The sequence below is a fragment of the Drosophila innubila genome (assembly GCF_004354385.1).
Source record: "Drosophila innubila isolate TH190305 chromosome 3R unlocalized genomic scaffold, UK_Dinn_1.0 2_E_3R, whole genome shotgun sequence".
In the NCBI taxonomy this organism is placed as follows: domain Eukaryota; kingdom Metazoa; phylum Arthropoda; class Insecta; order Diptera; family Drosophilidae; genus Drosophila; species Drosophila innubila.
In genome coordinates, this window is record NW_022995380.1 from 31,974,571 (window position 1) to 31,988,769 (window position 14,199).

The window sequence follows — 14,199 nt, forward strand, 5'->3', positions numbered from 1 at the left end:
GTATCCCTTATGACCCAGCCCTTAGCGTGCCATTAACAGTGCCTGCCAATTAGCAATGCCTGGCAAATGGTCGAGAATTTGGACTGGCGTCATTTGGCGGCGGCAAGCAGCAGATTCTCTGTGCACCTGCAACATGGCGTGCTACCAATTTCAGTTCAGAGGTAATTAGACGAATTGAGCGAAAAAGAGGAGAAATTTAGAGCTAGAGATAGATAGAAAAATTGATAGATAGAGCAAGAGATACGAGTAGTTAAAATGTTGCTTGGTTGTGATTTGTGTGAAACTTTTCAAGTTTGTTGAAGTTGGCCAAGTGGATTGCTCCTTTAAGCCAATAACAGTTGCAGGCAGTAGAGTACACTCAACTCTTAGCAAATTAGTCTGTGCGCAATTAAAGTGAATTTCATATTAAAAATGCGTTAAAAGCGTCAGAAACGTTAATAAAATGCAGGAAGCTGGTGCAAAACAGAATCCTGGACAGGATGCGCAAGCAATCTAAAGTGCTTGCCAGAATAGCAACAGCAACAGCAACAACAACGATAACAACTACAACGAAAACAACAACAACAACAACAACAAGCTGCTTCACTTGTTACCTTTTGCATAATAAATTGAATTATGCAGCAAGGTAACTGGGCAACCAGCAAAGGCAAAACGGTAATATGGTCAATGATTGTGTTTAAATGCTGCTTAAACTTGGTACAGCATGCAACTACACAAAGAAAAAAACAATACATTATTTATTACTATTACGCTGTGATTCAACTACATTATCTTTTAAGATCTTTTAATACGATTTTAATTCAGGAGATAATGATAAAATTAACTATGGGACTGCAAAATTTTTGTCTTTTTCTAAGCAAATATTTCTCTAAGTGTAGAGTTAAGGTCACAATTGATTGTTCTAGCGTGCAATATGATTAATTGCATATCTTTGGCGCATCCTTTGGCATTGATTGTTGTGCATAATTTAATTGCATACGTGGCGTATGGGCAATATTATAAATGAATTAGCTCTGGTAAAGGCAATGCCTGGAGTGCACCCTGTATCGAATAGTACTTGAATCGCAGTCAGACATGAGCTCAAGTGAAACATCAAAGCACAAATTGATTTCCTTTTTGGCTGTACAAGGACCGAAGCCAAGCGGAATTGGCATCCTTGGGATTCCTCTCTCTCTTTCTCTTTATCTCTGTCTTCTCGCTCTGTACTTGCAAATGCCAAAAATTTCACGTGATGCACCTGAATGATGTGCAATCTCAGAGCAGCTGCACTTGCACCAATTGCAACAAGAGCTGCCACTTGAGCTTCGTCAGCGCACTGTGGCTCATTTTGGGAAATTAGCTGGCAAAAATATGTAACTTTTAGCCCGCAGCGATATCGGCCTTGAATTTGAAATGTAGATTTTCTAAACACTTTAAGATAATTTTCTGTATTTGTGATCTCAAACCGCGAATTCGATCCCTTGCAATTCGAATTTCGCAAAAAGCCGTCCAGTCGCACGATTAAATTGTTGTGTGAAAATTTCAGCCTCCTAGGTCTTATGGTTTTGGCTGTGCAATGATCAGTGAGTGAGTCAGGACAAAGAGTTTTAAACTAGAACCAATTCTCGATGGAGCCACATAATATTTTTTGCCAAACGGAACAATGCTATAATTAATTTTTAACGCATACTTTTGCCAATTGCGCCATTGTACAGCGTTGATTGCTTTGATTTAAGTTGCCAAGTTGCCTTCCTTAATATTCAAAAGCACCGTGTATACTTGCATTATGCTCTGATTAAAAAACCTGCAATTGCTCTCCTGCTCTTTAATTTTCTTGTGTTCTTTCAGCACAAAGTTGCTGTTGTTGTTGTTTTGCTGTGGTACTCCGTGGTCCGCTTAGTCAGCATGCCGTAGCATTTTCCGGCTGCAGTTTCAAGTGAGTGATGTGGCAAGTTGAGCAGCTGCAAGTGGCAAGTGCATGTGGCAAGTCCCGGCTTAACTCTGCCACAAGGCGACTTAATTATGAACCCAGTTAGATTTCAACCAAAGAAAATTTTTTACTTCTCGATAAAAATGAAATCAAAAATATGAGTTGAATAATTTGAACAGAGAATGATAACTTAATATTCTACTAACCGGGTTATCATGTGTTTTTTTGGGGTAAATGTGAGTAAATGTTAAATTTTCACTTTTAATCAATTCCTTATATAATAATTAGTATAAAACAACACATTAAATTTGAAACTAACAGGTTTCATTTTTGAGCCGAATTGAATATATTAAAGTTTTTAACCAACCGAAGATGTAATTATACACAACCTTTAAATTTGATCTATAATTCAAGAGTCTTTGACTAAATTGCATTAGGTTTTTCGAATGGAAAAACAATAGCAATAATTAGCTACAGCTAAGGTGGAATGAAGAAGATAAAAACTTTATCGATTGCATGCGTAATTGCAGTTTAAATAATTGATTAAAACAAACACGTTTATATGTGGTTGAATTGCAATAAATAGTTTAGCTTGAATATGGCAAACAAACAGTCGTAATTTAAACATTAAGTAATTAAATATGTTAATGAAATAAAGCATATCTGGCATTTAATTAGTAAAGCTCGTTAATTAGCGCAGATTTGTGTGGACAATGAGGCGAGACCGAAGGCGAACATGGCCCAAAGCAATTGGGCTAAAACTGTGACCATTTCGAGTGTGTCTGGCTAAGCTGACAGTTACACAGACATAGGCAGAAAGGGAGAGATAGAGAGAGAGGGAGATAGACAGCCAGACAGGCAGCTTAATGTTGCTTCAGCCATTTTGTTGGTCGACTTAAAGCCGAATAGTCCACTGTCTAACTGCTTTGCCGCTTCACATAATTTGTAATTAAATTTCACTAAAAAATGCTACCGAAATCCTTAATCCTTTAACACAGATACAACCACACACACACACACACCCACACAGACACACACATGCTGTCACACATACACAAGGGCGTAGGCAGGATGGGAGCTAACAAATCAGTTAGTGAGTCAGGACAAAGATTTTTATATATTATTAACAATATTATTCATTACTTTATATACTTGGTAGTTAAAATTTATATAATATTTTTGACCCCCTCCCTGCCACTCAAAGTTATCTACGTCCTTGAACACACACACGCACACATGCTGTCACACACACACACACACACACACACATGGAGAAGCAACGACCGCAACAAACTATGTGAGTCGTTATCCCTTTTAATGAATTTTTTCTGCTTGCCCGGCTTTTGCTTTTGCTTTTCATTTTGCTGAGCTGCGTTGGCAACCCTACTATGGCACAACCCTAAAACCTGCCCACTTGTCGTTGCAGCCGTTGCCAAAGTAAATATTTTACTATGCCACTATTTGAAGCACAGTGTCAGGCTGTTGCCGCAGCTGGAGAGACCACGCAACAACAAGAGCAACAACTACAACAACAACAAAAACAACAACAACAGAAACAACAAGATTAACAACACAAGAGCAACAGTCTGGTAGCCATTTTATATTTTATAATATTTTTTCAGGTCAAAATGTCGTAGAACTTGTATTAACCTCATGTTGCTTTTGCTTCTGTGTTGGTTTGTTGCTCTCCAAAACATTAAATGTGGCTTAGTGTCAACGAATGGCAATTGCAATTGCAATTGCAACTTGGATGTTGCATGTTGCATGTGCCTTGTGCTTATAACTTATTTACGCATTTAATTCACAGTTTTATACGCTGCTATTAAGAAAATATCATCTGTTCTTGGACTGCTTTTAAGCACGAGCAAAACTTAAGTAAAGACTAAAAAAAAAAATATAAATAGAGCACTTTCAACGTGCTTTTCATCTCAAGTGTTGCTAACAGCAATTCAAGCAGCTTGAAAACAGTCTTTATGCTCATCAAAAGTTTCAGTATTCCCTGTACAAATTGTTAATGGGTAGGCTAATGAATCAGTAGCAACGAATCGATTTCTCCATGAAATATGCATACATTAAATTAGCATTAAATAAAAGCAGTCAATTAACAATAATAAAAAAATATGAAAGAAAATAAGAAAACGTGATTTTTTAATTTATTATATAAAATATATTTATTATTAAATAAAAATTATCATAATTGTTATTCTTTGAACATTAAAATTGAATTACTTTAACGATGCACTAAAATTGAAAGCTTAAGAGTATCTACAGGAATTCCATCCTACATACATTCATCTCAATTATCAAGTTTGTTTGGTGTTTAGGGTATCTCTTAGTCTAGCTGTCTCCACTGTTGCCTCATAAATAAGGAGTATTGAAAGAGTGCTGTTGATTAAGTAGGAACAAATTAATTTGCAGCGCTCTTCTTGCAGGTTGCATGACAATGCAATAAATATGAAAAAGAACTGGCGAAAAATGTTAAGCGAAATTGCATTTTGAAACGTGGACCGAGAGAGAGGGAGAGAGTGAATGAGACAGGGACTAAGCTCAAGACAGACAGGCTGACAAGGACAAAGGACAAAGGTGATGACGACGATGACGGAAGAACAAATGAGTGCAAGCAAATTAATTTCAACTGCAAAATGCTGTGTCATTCTATATATGTGTGTGTGAGTGTGTGTGCAGGTGTGTGAATGGCTGAGTGTATGTGTACTTTTCTTGGTGCAAAGTCAACATTTTGGTGCAATTTGTCCCATTGCATAAGCGATTGGCATTGGAGCACTCAAAAGTATGCTACACCAAAAGCCGTCAAAAGATATATTTATATACGGTATGTGCTCTGACTGAAATCGTATGTTGTAGGAGGCTGACATTTTGACACAACGTAGCTGCGACTTTATAACGTGCAATGAGATGGCTTTTGGGAAAATTCGACTTAAGGTTCACACTTTGAGTGAATGGCTTTGTATTAAAGATATCTTGTTATTTAAAATAAAATAAAAGCGTTATTAAAAATTGTTCTTTCTTTTTGTTTTTTTAAATTCAAGAAATTAAAAAGAAAGTGATAGAGACAAAGGAAAAACCCCTGAGAGTGCGACAAGAGATTTCAAAGAGTCAAGTTGTCGGCTGCAGCTTTGATCTTGAAACAATGCTCATACGCAGCGTTGGCTGGCATTGAAGAAGGAGTAATGAAAGAAGCGTAATATAATGCTGATGTCTAACTGATACCTTTGACTTTGTGCACTTGGCATTTAAGCCAAGCGACTGGACAGATGTGAACTGATTCTGAAGATGGCCTTTTTGCATATGCCGACTGTTTCCATTATTAAAACTGAGACTGAGACGAGAATACGAAATGACTCAACTGGTGCAATGTCAGATGCGTAATTTTTCACTAGAAATGCTCCATATTTATCGTTGGAGTCAATGATGAGCAGATGACTAATTAATGCCACTTAACCTGTGCGAGTTTCATTTCAAAGCACAAAACAAAGCCAATTAAAAATGACAATGACAACGACTTAAAGATAAAGCTTAAATTCCGTAGTCTGACAGTAAATCCACTTGATTTGCTCCCTTATATACAATATATATATATAAAAGAGAGACGACACAAAAACGAATAAAGGAATTGTGTCCCTGAGCCGCTTTAAATGTTTTTGTATGCTTTTTTTCGGGGCTAAACCAAAGATTGAAAGGGAGAGAAAATATAAATAAAATTAAATGAAATAAAATACAATTCTAAGCGCTTAAATCTCATCAATCAAATGGAGTTGTGCGCATAAAGTTATCGGCTCAATTTAAAGCAGATAACTCAACTCAACTCCAAAAGGGCTTTCTACTTTTCAGTTTATTGTTGCAATCGGTTAAAACGACCCTTAGGCAGGCCAACATCGATTTGGTTACAATTGAATATTCCATTTAACTTGTAGATCTTTCAGTGCTGTTTTAGGGATTGTTTTGGGCTCTGTTCGTTGCCCTTGAACAGCTCGATTACAATAGTTTGTAAAACATTCAATAAGCCCACTTGTGCGTAAATTTTAAATTCTGACATTAGGACTAAATGTGAGTAGTTTTCAAACTGACTGTAAATATTTCATGTGAGCCAACTTACAGTTGTTACTAAAAGCCAAAGGTTAGCTTTATTGAATTCTTGTTAAATTTATTTTACACTGTAGTGTGAGTTCATTTCTGCTTCCGCTGTAGTTAATAACGAGAAACACATTTAACTTTCTAGCTGGTCTTATAAACTTAGGTTTTATAAAATATTTGTTTTGTTTAAATTTATAAAAGTTTGTCTCAGCTATGTTGTGTAAAAATTTCAGTCTCCTAGGTCTTAAGGTTTGAGCTGTGCAATGGTCAGTAAGTGAGTCAGGTCAACGAGTTTTATTTATAGAAGTTCTAAAAAAATAATAAAATCTAATAATCCACCTGGTCGATTTAAAAGTTTTTCTGCTGAATATTAATAGAATAATACCAAGCAAACAGAAACTGTAAGGTAAACAGATGTTAAAACACTTACATTAATTGTAGATTTCATATTGCTTCCATAGATTTTTTCAAATTTAATCTAATAAAAAGTTTTAGCCAAATATTCTTTAACTTTAAGTGAAAACACGTAAATTCGATTTAATTTTAAGCTTAAATTTGTTAGACCTTCTGCTTCGGGTTATTATTATTTAACTTGGCTATTTGTGTTGTCTGCGGCTTTAAGCCAAACTTTTATTCATCAACAGATTTTAAGACTCTGTCAATATTGGCAAAAGTTTAAGCAAAAATTTTGCAAACTCGCGTGAATTTTGAGAGGCTTTTCGCCCAACTTAAATGAACTTGGCTAACACGCGCAGTGCGCCTAATTAAGTCGCCAAATAATTTATGAAAAGTTACCTTGGGAGTAAACGCAATTTGGATTTTGTCCTAAACAGATTTTGAGACAGCCTCTGCCTCTCAGTGACCATACTATATTGATTAGGTGCGTAAATATGCGCGCTCAGGGACATTTTGTGTCAATTATGTCATAGGCCATATGGCATATGGCATTGAGTAGGGCTCGACTCGGGTTGACGCTAATAGATTGTGATTATGGGCCGACGGACCGCTTGACATTTATACCACAACGCTGGTAAATGTTGGAAAATGTGAGAAATTTGCGACTTACATCAAGTGCGGGAATTTCTGAAGGAGCTGCGACTCGACATTTGCCTCAGGGTCTTGGATAATAAAACGTTTAGCGCTATTGAGTTGACTACACTGATAAAAAAAGGCTTTAAAATCTAGATTTTGGCCATAGAACTATGAAATTTTGGTCTCAAAAATGCGTTAAGGACTTAAAGTGATATTAATAAGAAAAAATTCGTATTTTTTTAAAATCAAATTCATGTATAAGAGTGGTTTTTAATACTCAATAATATAATATACTTAATACAATAAAAAGGTTTTAATTTAAAAACAAAATATGTGGAACGAATGTTGTTGATTTTAGAAGTTGGTCTTTCTTTTTTTCCGGTATATTTGGCATAAACTTTGTCGATATTTAAAAAGTTGTTGCTAATTCAGCTGAAGTACTTGAAGAACTCAAATTTGAGGTAATTAACTCAAGAGCTCGCCGAGTTTTAATAAAACTTAAAATTTCGTTTGAATTATGGCAGAAAAGTTGTTGCAAAAAGTTGTTGGAAACTAATCGATAAGCGAGTTATAGTCGAGTTCAAGTCAAGGCAATTTCTCTGGCATATCAAGCATACGCACCGTTGGCCATGTGAATGTGTGTGTGTGTGTGTGTGTGTGAAACAAAGCATGACTAATGATAACTGTGGGCAGCAATGTACGTACGTATATATATCATTTCGGTTAGCAAATAACAAACATCAGTGGAAGTATCAGTGAAAGGAGAAATGAAGAGAGAAATAAAGATAAATAGCGTTTGAAATGTTGCTGTTGTTTTTCAACTGAAACGAAATTTGTTACACACTCGAGCGAAGCACAGCATGCAGACATTTTCTATATTTCTCTCTCTGTCTCTCTCGCTCTCTTTCTCCCTCTCTCTGTCTCTCTCTCTATAAATAAAATAGTAGAGAAATAAGCAACCGCAGCGACAACGAGCACATTTGCAACATTTATTGAGTCGTTGAACGAGTTGAATGAGTTTGGATTTTATTTTTATTTTTAAACGTTCACTGACTCAACTCTCAACGACGGACAAGGACTAAACGAGCGTACACTGTTTAAATATTTATTTCCGAGCGACGACAACACACACACGCATAAACACACCCACACAACCTTTCACAAATTGACAACAGACGAAAAAATGCATATGAAAAAGAAAGAGTGGACACAAAAATTGACAAGTGAAATTTGTTTTTAAATAATCGACAGGCGTGAATTGTTGTTATAAATTCAGTGATAAAATGAATTTTTCATAAAAAAATGCATGCGTGCACTGACAGAGTATTGCTGTAAAATTTTAATATTTTGTAATTTTAAAGTTTAGGCACTTAAGAAAATATGAAATATTACAAATAGATTGCATTGGTTTTTTAAAAAAAAATGGTAGCTCAAATTCGCAGATTTCAACCAATTCTAAAATATTTTCACCAACAAAACGTAGTTCAAAAATCAGTTTATGTTTTAAGTTAATTTAATTATTTAAATTGATTTAATGTATAACACTTAAACTAAATTAAATTAAATTACATACAAATATCAAATTTTTATTTTTTTATCAGTGTATAAATTGAGCTTTTGCTTAATTTTCTCCAATTGAATTTTTCATAAAAACGCATGCATGCAATTAATAATATAAATAATTGCCGAACTGAATGAATAGAAGCTGTTACAAATGAAATTAACTGAAACTTAATTCAATTTCTGCATTGAATCGCTGTCATCAAGCCGAGCTGTCCACATTGACCATTTATGGCTTGGAGTCTCTCGTCAAGAGTGGAAACTGTTTGTGCAACCAACTCAGCCTGTGGCTACTGTGGCAACAAGCTCACCAGTTAAAGCCAAAGCCAATGCCAAAGCCAAAGCCCAGAACAAACAGACGATAATGAGGCTCATTGAACCAACATGCCACAAGGCATTAACTTAACTTAAGTCAAGCACTCCCTTGGCAACATCAACATCCACATCAATGCAGTCCACATCCACTTTCAGCTGGCTTCTGAGTGCAAAAAGCAATTGTACCGAGTTCTTTAAGGGTTAGACTTGCAGATAATCATTTGGAAATTAAACAGCTCACTATGGGAAAAAACCGGCGAGAAAAGAAGAAATATCTATTTATATACTATTCTTGAAACCACAAAATCATACAACAATTAGGTGCACATCATGATTCAAAAATCTGCTTAAAAACTATTTTAAATCATAGAAATCAATAAACAGATAATATAATTAAACAAATAAAATAAAAATTATATTAAAAATAAAAAACAAAAGAAAATTAGTCTAAGTATAAACTGTTTATTCTACAGCTACTAGATTCAATCTAGTCAATTACAAATATAAGCTTAATTTTAAATATGTAATTTCTATGAACATATAAAATATAAAGGTTGTTAATTTATTTACGTGACTATTGCAGTAACTTAAAAGTTTAATTTTTTTTTAATTCGTAAACATTAAAAATAAATAGAATTAAATTATTTTTCCTTAAACTAAACAACCAAAAATATGTAATTTTGTCAAAATTTCGTGCATTTTTACCCACTGTTGAAATACTTGCAACGATAATTGATACAAGTACTCAAGAGCAGGTGGCTAGAATGGTAAAGCTATAGCCACAAAGTGCCTGAAAGTATGCAACAGAGTCTTATTTTCAGTCAGTCATTATGTTCGTCATTCCATCAATCAGTCAATCACCTGTTCTATTCGCCTGAAATTACTTTAACATGCCAAAACATGCGTGAAAACGCTGCCCAACAAACTTGGCCAGTGTTGCAAGCTAAACTTGCGACATGTTGCACACGCATTTAATCGTTAGTGAATACACAATTTACTAAACACAACTTGGCAAATCTATTAAGTGCGTTCAATCATATAAATATAGCATACTATATGTTAACCTTGATGTACCTTTTGGCTGCTTTCTGTGGTAAATTGGCCCGTTGACTGAGTGTGGTTTCATTTGTTACCTTGAGTCTGTGTACCTCACTTCGTAACCCCTCCAGCCCCTCAACTATCAAACCTTTCTCCAGCTGCATTCACTGTGATTGAATCCTTTTCATGTGTGACTGCTTGAGTTGAATGCATTTCACATTCTCTCTGGCATAAGCTGAGCTATTTTTATGCTCTGCTAAGCAAACATCAAATATTTACCTTTGAATATGGCACAAACTCGAATGCCAAGCAAAGTTTTTTTCAAGAGACAAGACTTTACTTAGCCAATATTCTTAATGCTTTATAAAAACATTATAAATAAATCCTTAAATGGCATTAAAATGTTTTGAAACTGAAATGCAAATGGGCATAAAACAAAAATATTTCTATACTCTTCAGATTCTCAATTTTCATTAAAATGAAGCTTTTTTCTGCGCGTTGCTTTTAATCCTTTTTAAAATTGAAATTAAAATTTTACTCTCACTAATTGCTTATCAATTAGTACTTAATACCTCAATAAACATTGACAAAAGTTTGATTCCGAAATAGTTATGCGGTTAATGGCTTATAGGAGTATGTATTTATAGCAAAAAAGGGTTTACAAAAATACTATCATTAAAAAAGTGTACCTAAGTGTTCATACTATAGATTATTATAGTAAGAGCTTTGTTATTACAAAAATTAATTAAACATCCTGAATATTTCTGTGTAGAAAAAACGTATGCAATTCAAAATTAAATCTGTTTATCTGCTTTTAATTTTGCTCAGATATTAGATACTCATGTGTGGATCAGTGGAACTTTGATTTATTAGCTTCACTTGGAGCAATGTACTTGAATCCTTCGATGATTGATGTTGGCTCATATCAAGCACATCAATCATCAATCATATGGCTTACGCTTTAACGATAATTTGATTGATTTCCAAGAGTTATTCGAGTAGTATGACTATGACTAAGACTATGCTGCATTTGCAATGGACTTGTGAGCTATGCTTGCTACCAAAATGGTTTTCTTTGATTGTGCATGCAAAAAGCGAAAAGGCGAAACAGCGACAAAATGGCGACCAACGTCAGGCAGGGATCAAAGTGCATAATATTGTAGTTTTTGTAGTTGGGACTACATCAGAAATATTTATTTTCGCGAGTTGCTTTGCAGTGGTTGCCACTGCTTTTTTTTTCGGGAGCTCGAAAGGCATAACTGAATAAATATTTCCCTGACATATACACTGAAAAAAAGACCAACTTCTAAAAATACCAAGTCAGAAAAAATGTTATATAACTAATAATAAAACTATTATAAATTTAAAACCTGGCCTTTTTAATTTATTTATTATCTTGAGTATTTAGGAACATTAATTTTTATACTTATAATTAAAAAGAAGAACTTGGTCATAATTGAAATGTTCCTAAGTCCAAGATGTACTTTCCAAGCATAGTTCTGAAGCAAAAAATCTGGATTTTGGAACCTTTTTTTTTGTCAGTGCACAGACTCACCAGTGGCTTTTCCTGACTTTCCACAGAGCAAGCGAGTCTTAAATTTGACAGAGTCTCGTTGTGTTTTTGTTTTTCTGCTATTCGTCGTACTAGTCAGGAGCTTTTGATGTTTTTCTCGCTGGTCGCCGCCTCTGCTTAAAGATATTTTAAAATGATTGGCTTTTATGTCAATATGGATCTTACTTGTCTTTGCATTTTGTTTGCCTGAGCTTGTTTTGGCATCTGTTTTTATTTTCTTTCTCCTCTCTTCTCTCATACTTCTCATGCGCTTTGAGTGCCCCAATAAAGCACAATAAATACAGAGATAAATTTTTATACATTCTTTGGCTGTCTGACATTTCTGTCCGCAGGCGAATGTCGCGAATTTCTTGTCGTGTTTTAATAGCTCACTGAAATGTTGTTTCAGGCAATTTGAGATGTTCTTAAATAAGAGGGGAGTTCATGACGATTTTCTACTATAACTTTAAGTGTGGTCAGTCATTGGGAACAAGCATTTGCAATAAAATTAATTTCGATTTCGTTTCTCAGTCTACTTCTTCCATCCCATCAAAGCAGCCTTCGAGAGAAGCCGGTGTTTTTTTTTATTTTTGGTAAACAGTCTGCCATAAATCTTAGATTGAACATGTCGGTAAAGCCGAACCCAAAACCGAATTAAATTAAAATGCCAGCTTCTGTTTCTGCCTCGAGGCACAAATCAAATTTTCACATTTGCAATAAGTTGTTGAAAACTGAAGCGTAAAATAAGCATTCGTCACTAAATTGTATTTCCAAAATTGTGCTGCGGCGGCGAACTTGAAATAATTGTTCGCACATAAATTTTGTAGGCGCCCCTTAAAAAAAGAGCGCAAAAAACAAAGAACGAAAAAAAATGAATAAAAGAAAGGAAGGGAATGAAATATAAGAGTTTTGGGTTTGGTTTTGAATTCGATTTGTGGCCAGCAGGTGGGCGGGTTGTGGGCGTGTCAGTTAGTCAGCCAAGTGTGCTAAAAGTAGCACGCACAATTGATTTATCCAAATTTATTGCACACACGCGGCGTATACGTAATGTCTGTCAGAGCGTACGCCCTGCGGCATGCAACACATGTTTTAATGCCCTTTGCGGCTCTTTTATAATACGTATATCTGTGTGTGTATGTGTGCATACATCTATCACACACTGTGCACGGCATAATTAACGGTGGCTATATATTTAATATGCATCTACTTGGAAGAGCCTTGTGAATGGAAACAAATGTAGAAATCTGTTGAACCAAGCCGTGAACTTTTATATGATACATCACATCTCCTTAAAGGACACATAAAAATTGAAAAATAATTTTTAAAAATGAAAACATAATAATTAATTTTTATACCTATTTACATTCTATTTATTAGTTAAAAAAATTATTTGAATAAAATAAATACAAATATTTTTTTGCTCAATTTTTTAAATAAAAAATTTTAATTGGTATGGTCTCTGTATTTTGGATAAGGCGCGAATTTCAATTATTTTTGTTATTTTTAATTGGTTCAATCGATAATATTTTAATGTTTAAAAATTCTTTTTTTTCTTACTTAATATTTGACATAAAAATTTTGTTTTTTCAGTTATACGAAAAATTCTATAACATAATTTAATTTATAACTGTATTAATATTTTTATCTATTCTGTCTTTAAATCTCAGGGCATTCGACGGGTGGACCGGGAGGTGAGGCAGCTGCGCAGACAACGAGAACGTCGTCAGAAATTGGCCTATGACTTTGCCAATCGCAAATATCCTTGGACCATGCAAACACCCTCCCATGAAATGGGCTTTACACTAACACCTGAACTGCGAGACGCATTCAATGGTCCCATGGAGCGTGAGATACTCGAGGCCATCTATCACTATAACTGCAAACTGATGCTGATTGATGCCAGCACCGAGATCTGTGTCGAAGATTTCAAACGTTGGCTCAAATTTCGTCCCTATGTGCAAATGCTGGTACTCGTCCGCTGTCCTCGGGTGGAGCGGCATGTCCAACTACTGAATGTGTTCCAGACCATGTTAATCGAGGAGAATGCATCCAATACCTGGCATCAGGAACTGCAGTGTTCCCTTCGTGCCGGCCTCAAGGAGGCTCAGAGTCGCGACCTCTTCAAGAACTGTGCCGATGCGTTTGTTTTCATCTTTTCACGTTATCGCGGCATTTGCACCTGCGATACCTACAAAATTCTGCGCCTTATGTAAATTGTTAGACAAGTTAAGCCAAGAAAAAAAACAATTGTGTACATAGAGCAAAAAAAGTTGTGTTGAAACTAACTTAAAATGAACTCAAATTAAACATTTACGATTCTCAATTTAATTATCGTTATGAAAAAATATTGATTCAGAATTAAATTAGAAGTCAAATAATGAAAAAGTAGATATTCCATAAGAAAATCGCTTCAGTTTTGACAAAGTTATGATAATTTGAAGTTCTGAAAAAGTCTTAATGTAAGAGTATGCAGAAAACGGCTGCGAGCGAAGCCATGAAAAAAATAGGCAGTGAGGGCAAAAAAAATTTATATCCAGTTTAGATGCCGAATCAAATAAGAAGTAAAAAGAAGATAAAATTGACATTCCGGAAGAAAATCGGTTCAGTTTTGTCAATGTTATGACGTTTCAAAGATCTGAAGAAGTGTCAACGGGTAGTTATGGAGAACATGGATTAAGCCGAAGGCATAGAAAAAATTGAC

The 14,199-nt window shown here is 34.9% G+C and overlaps 1 protein-coding gene across 1 annotated transcript; it reads left to right on the forward strand.

Moving 5' to 3' along the window:
* The first annotated feature begins 12,123 nt into the window (after positions 1-12,123).
* LOC117789554 lies at positions 12,124-13,747 on the forward strand. The gene is made up of 2 exons (XM_034628585.1): positions 12,124-12,129; positions 13,166-13,747. The coding sequence occupies exons 1-2, from the start codon at positions 12,124-12,126 to the stop codon at positions 13,709-13,711; spliced, it is 552 nt and encodes a 183-aa protein (XP_034484476.1). The 3' UTR covers positions 13,712-13,747.
* The last annotated feature ends 452 nt before the right edge of the window (positions 13,748-14,199 follow it).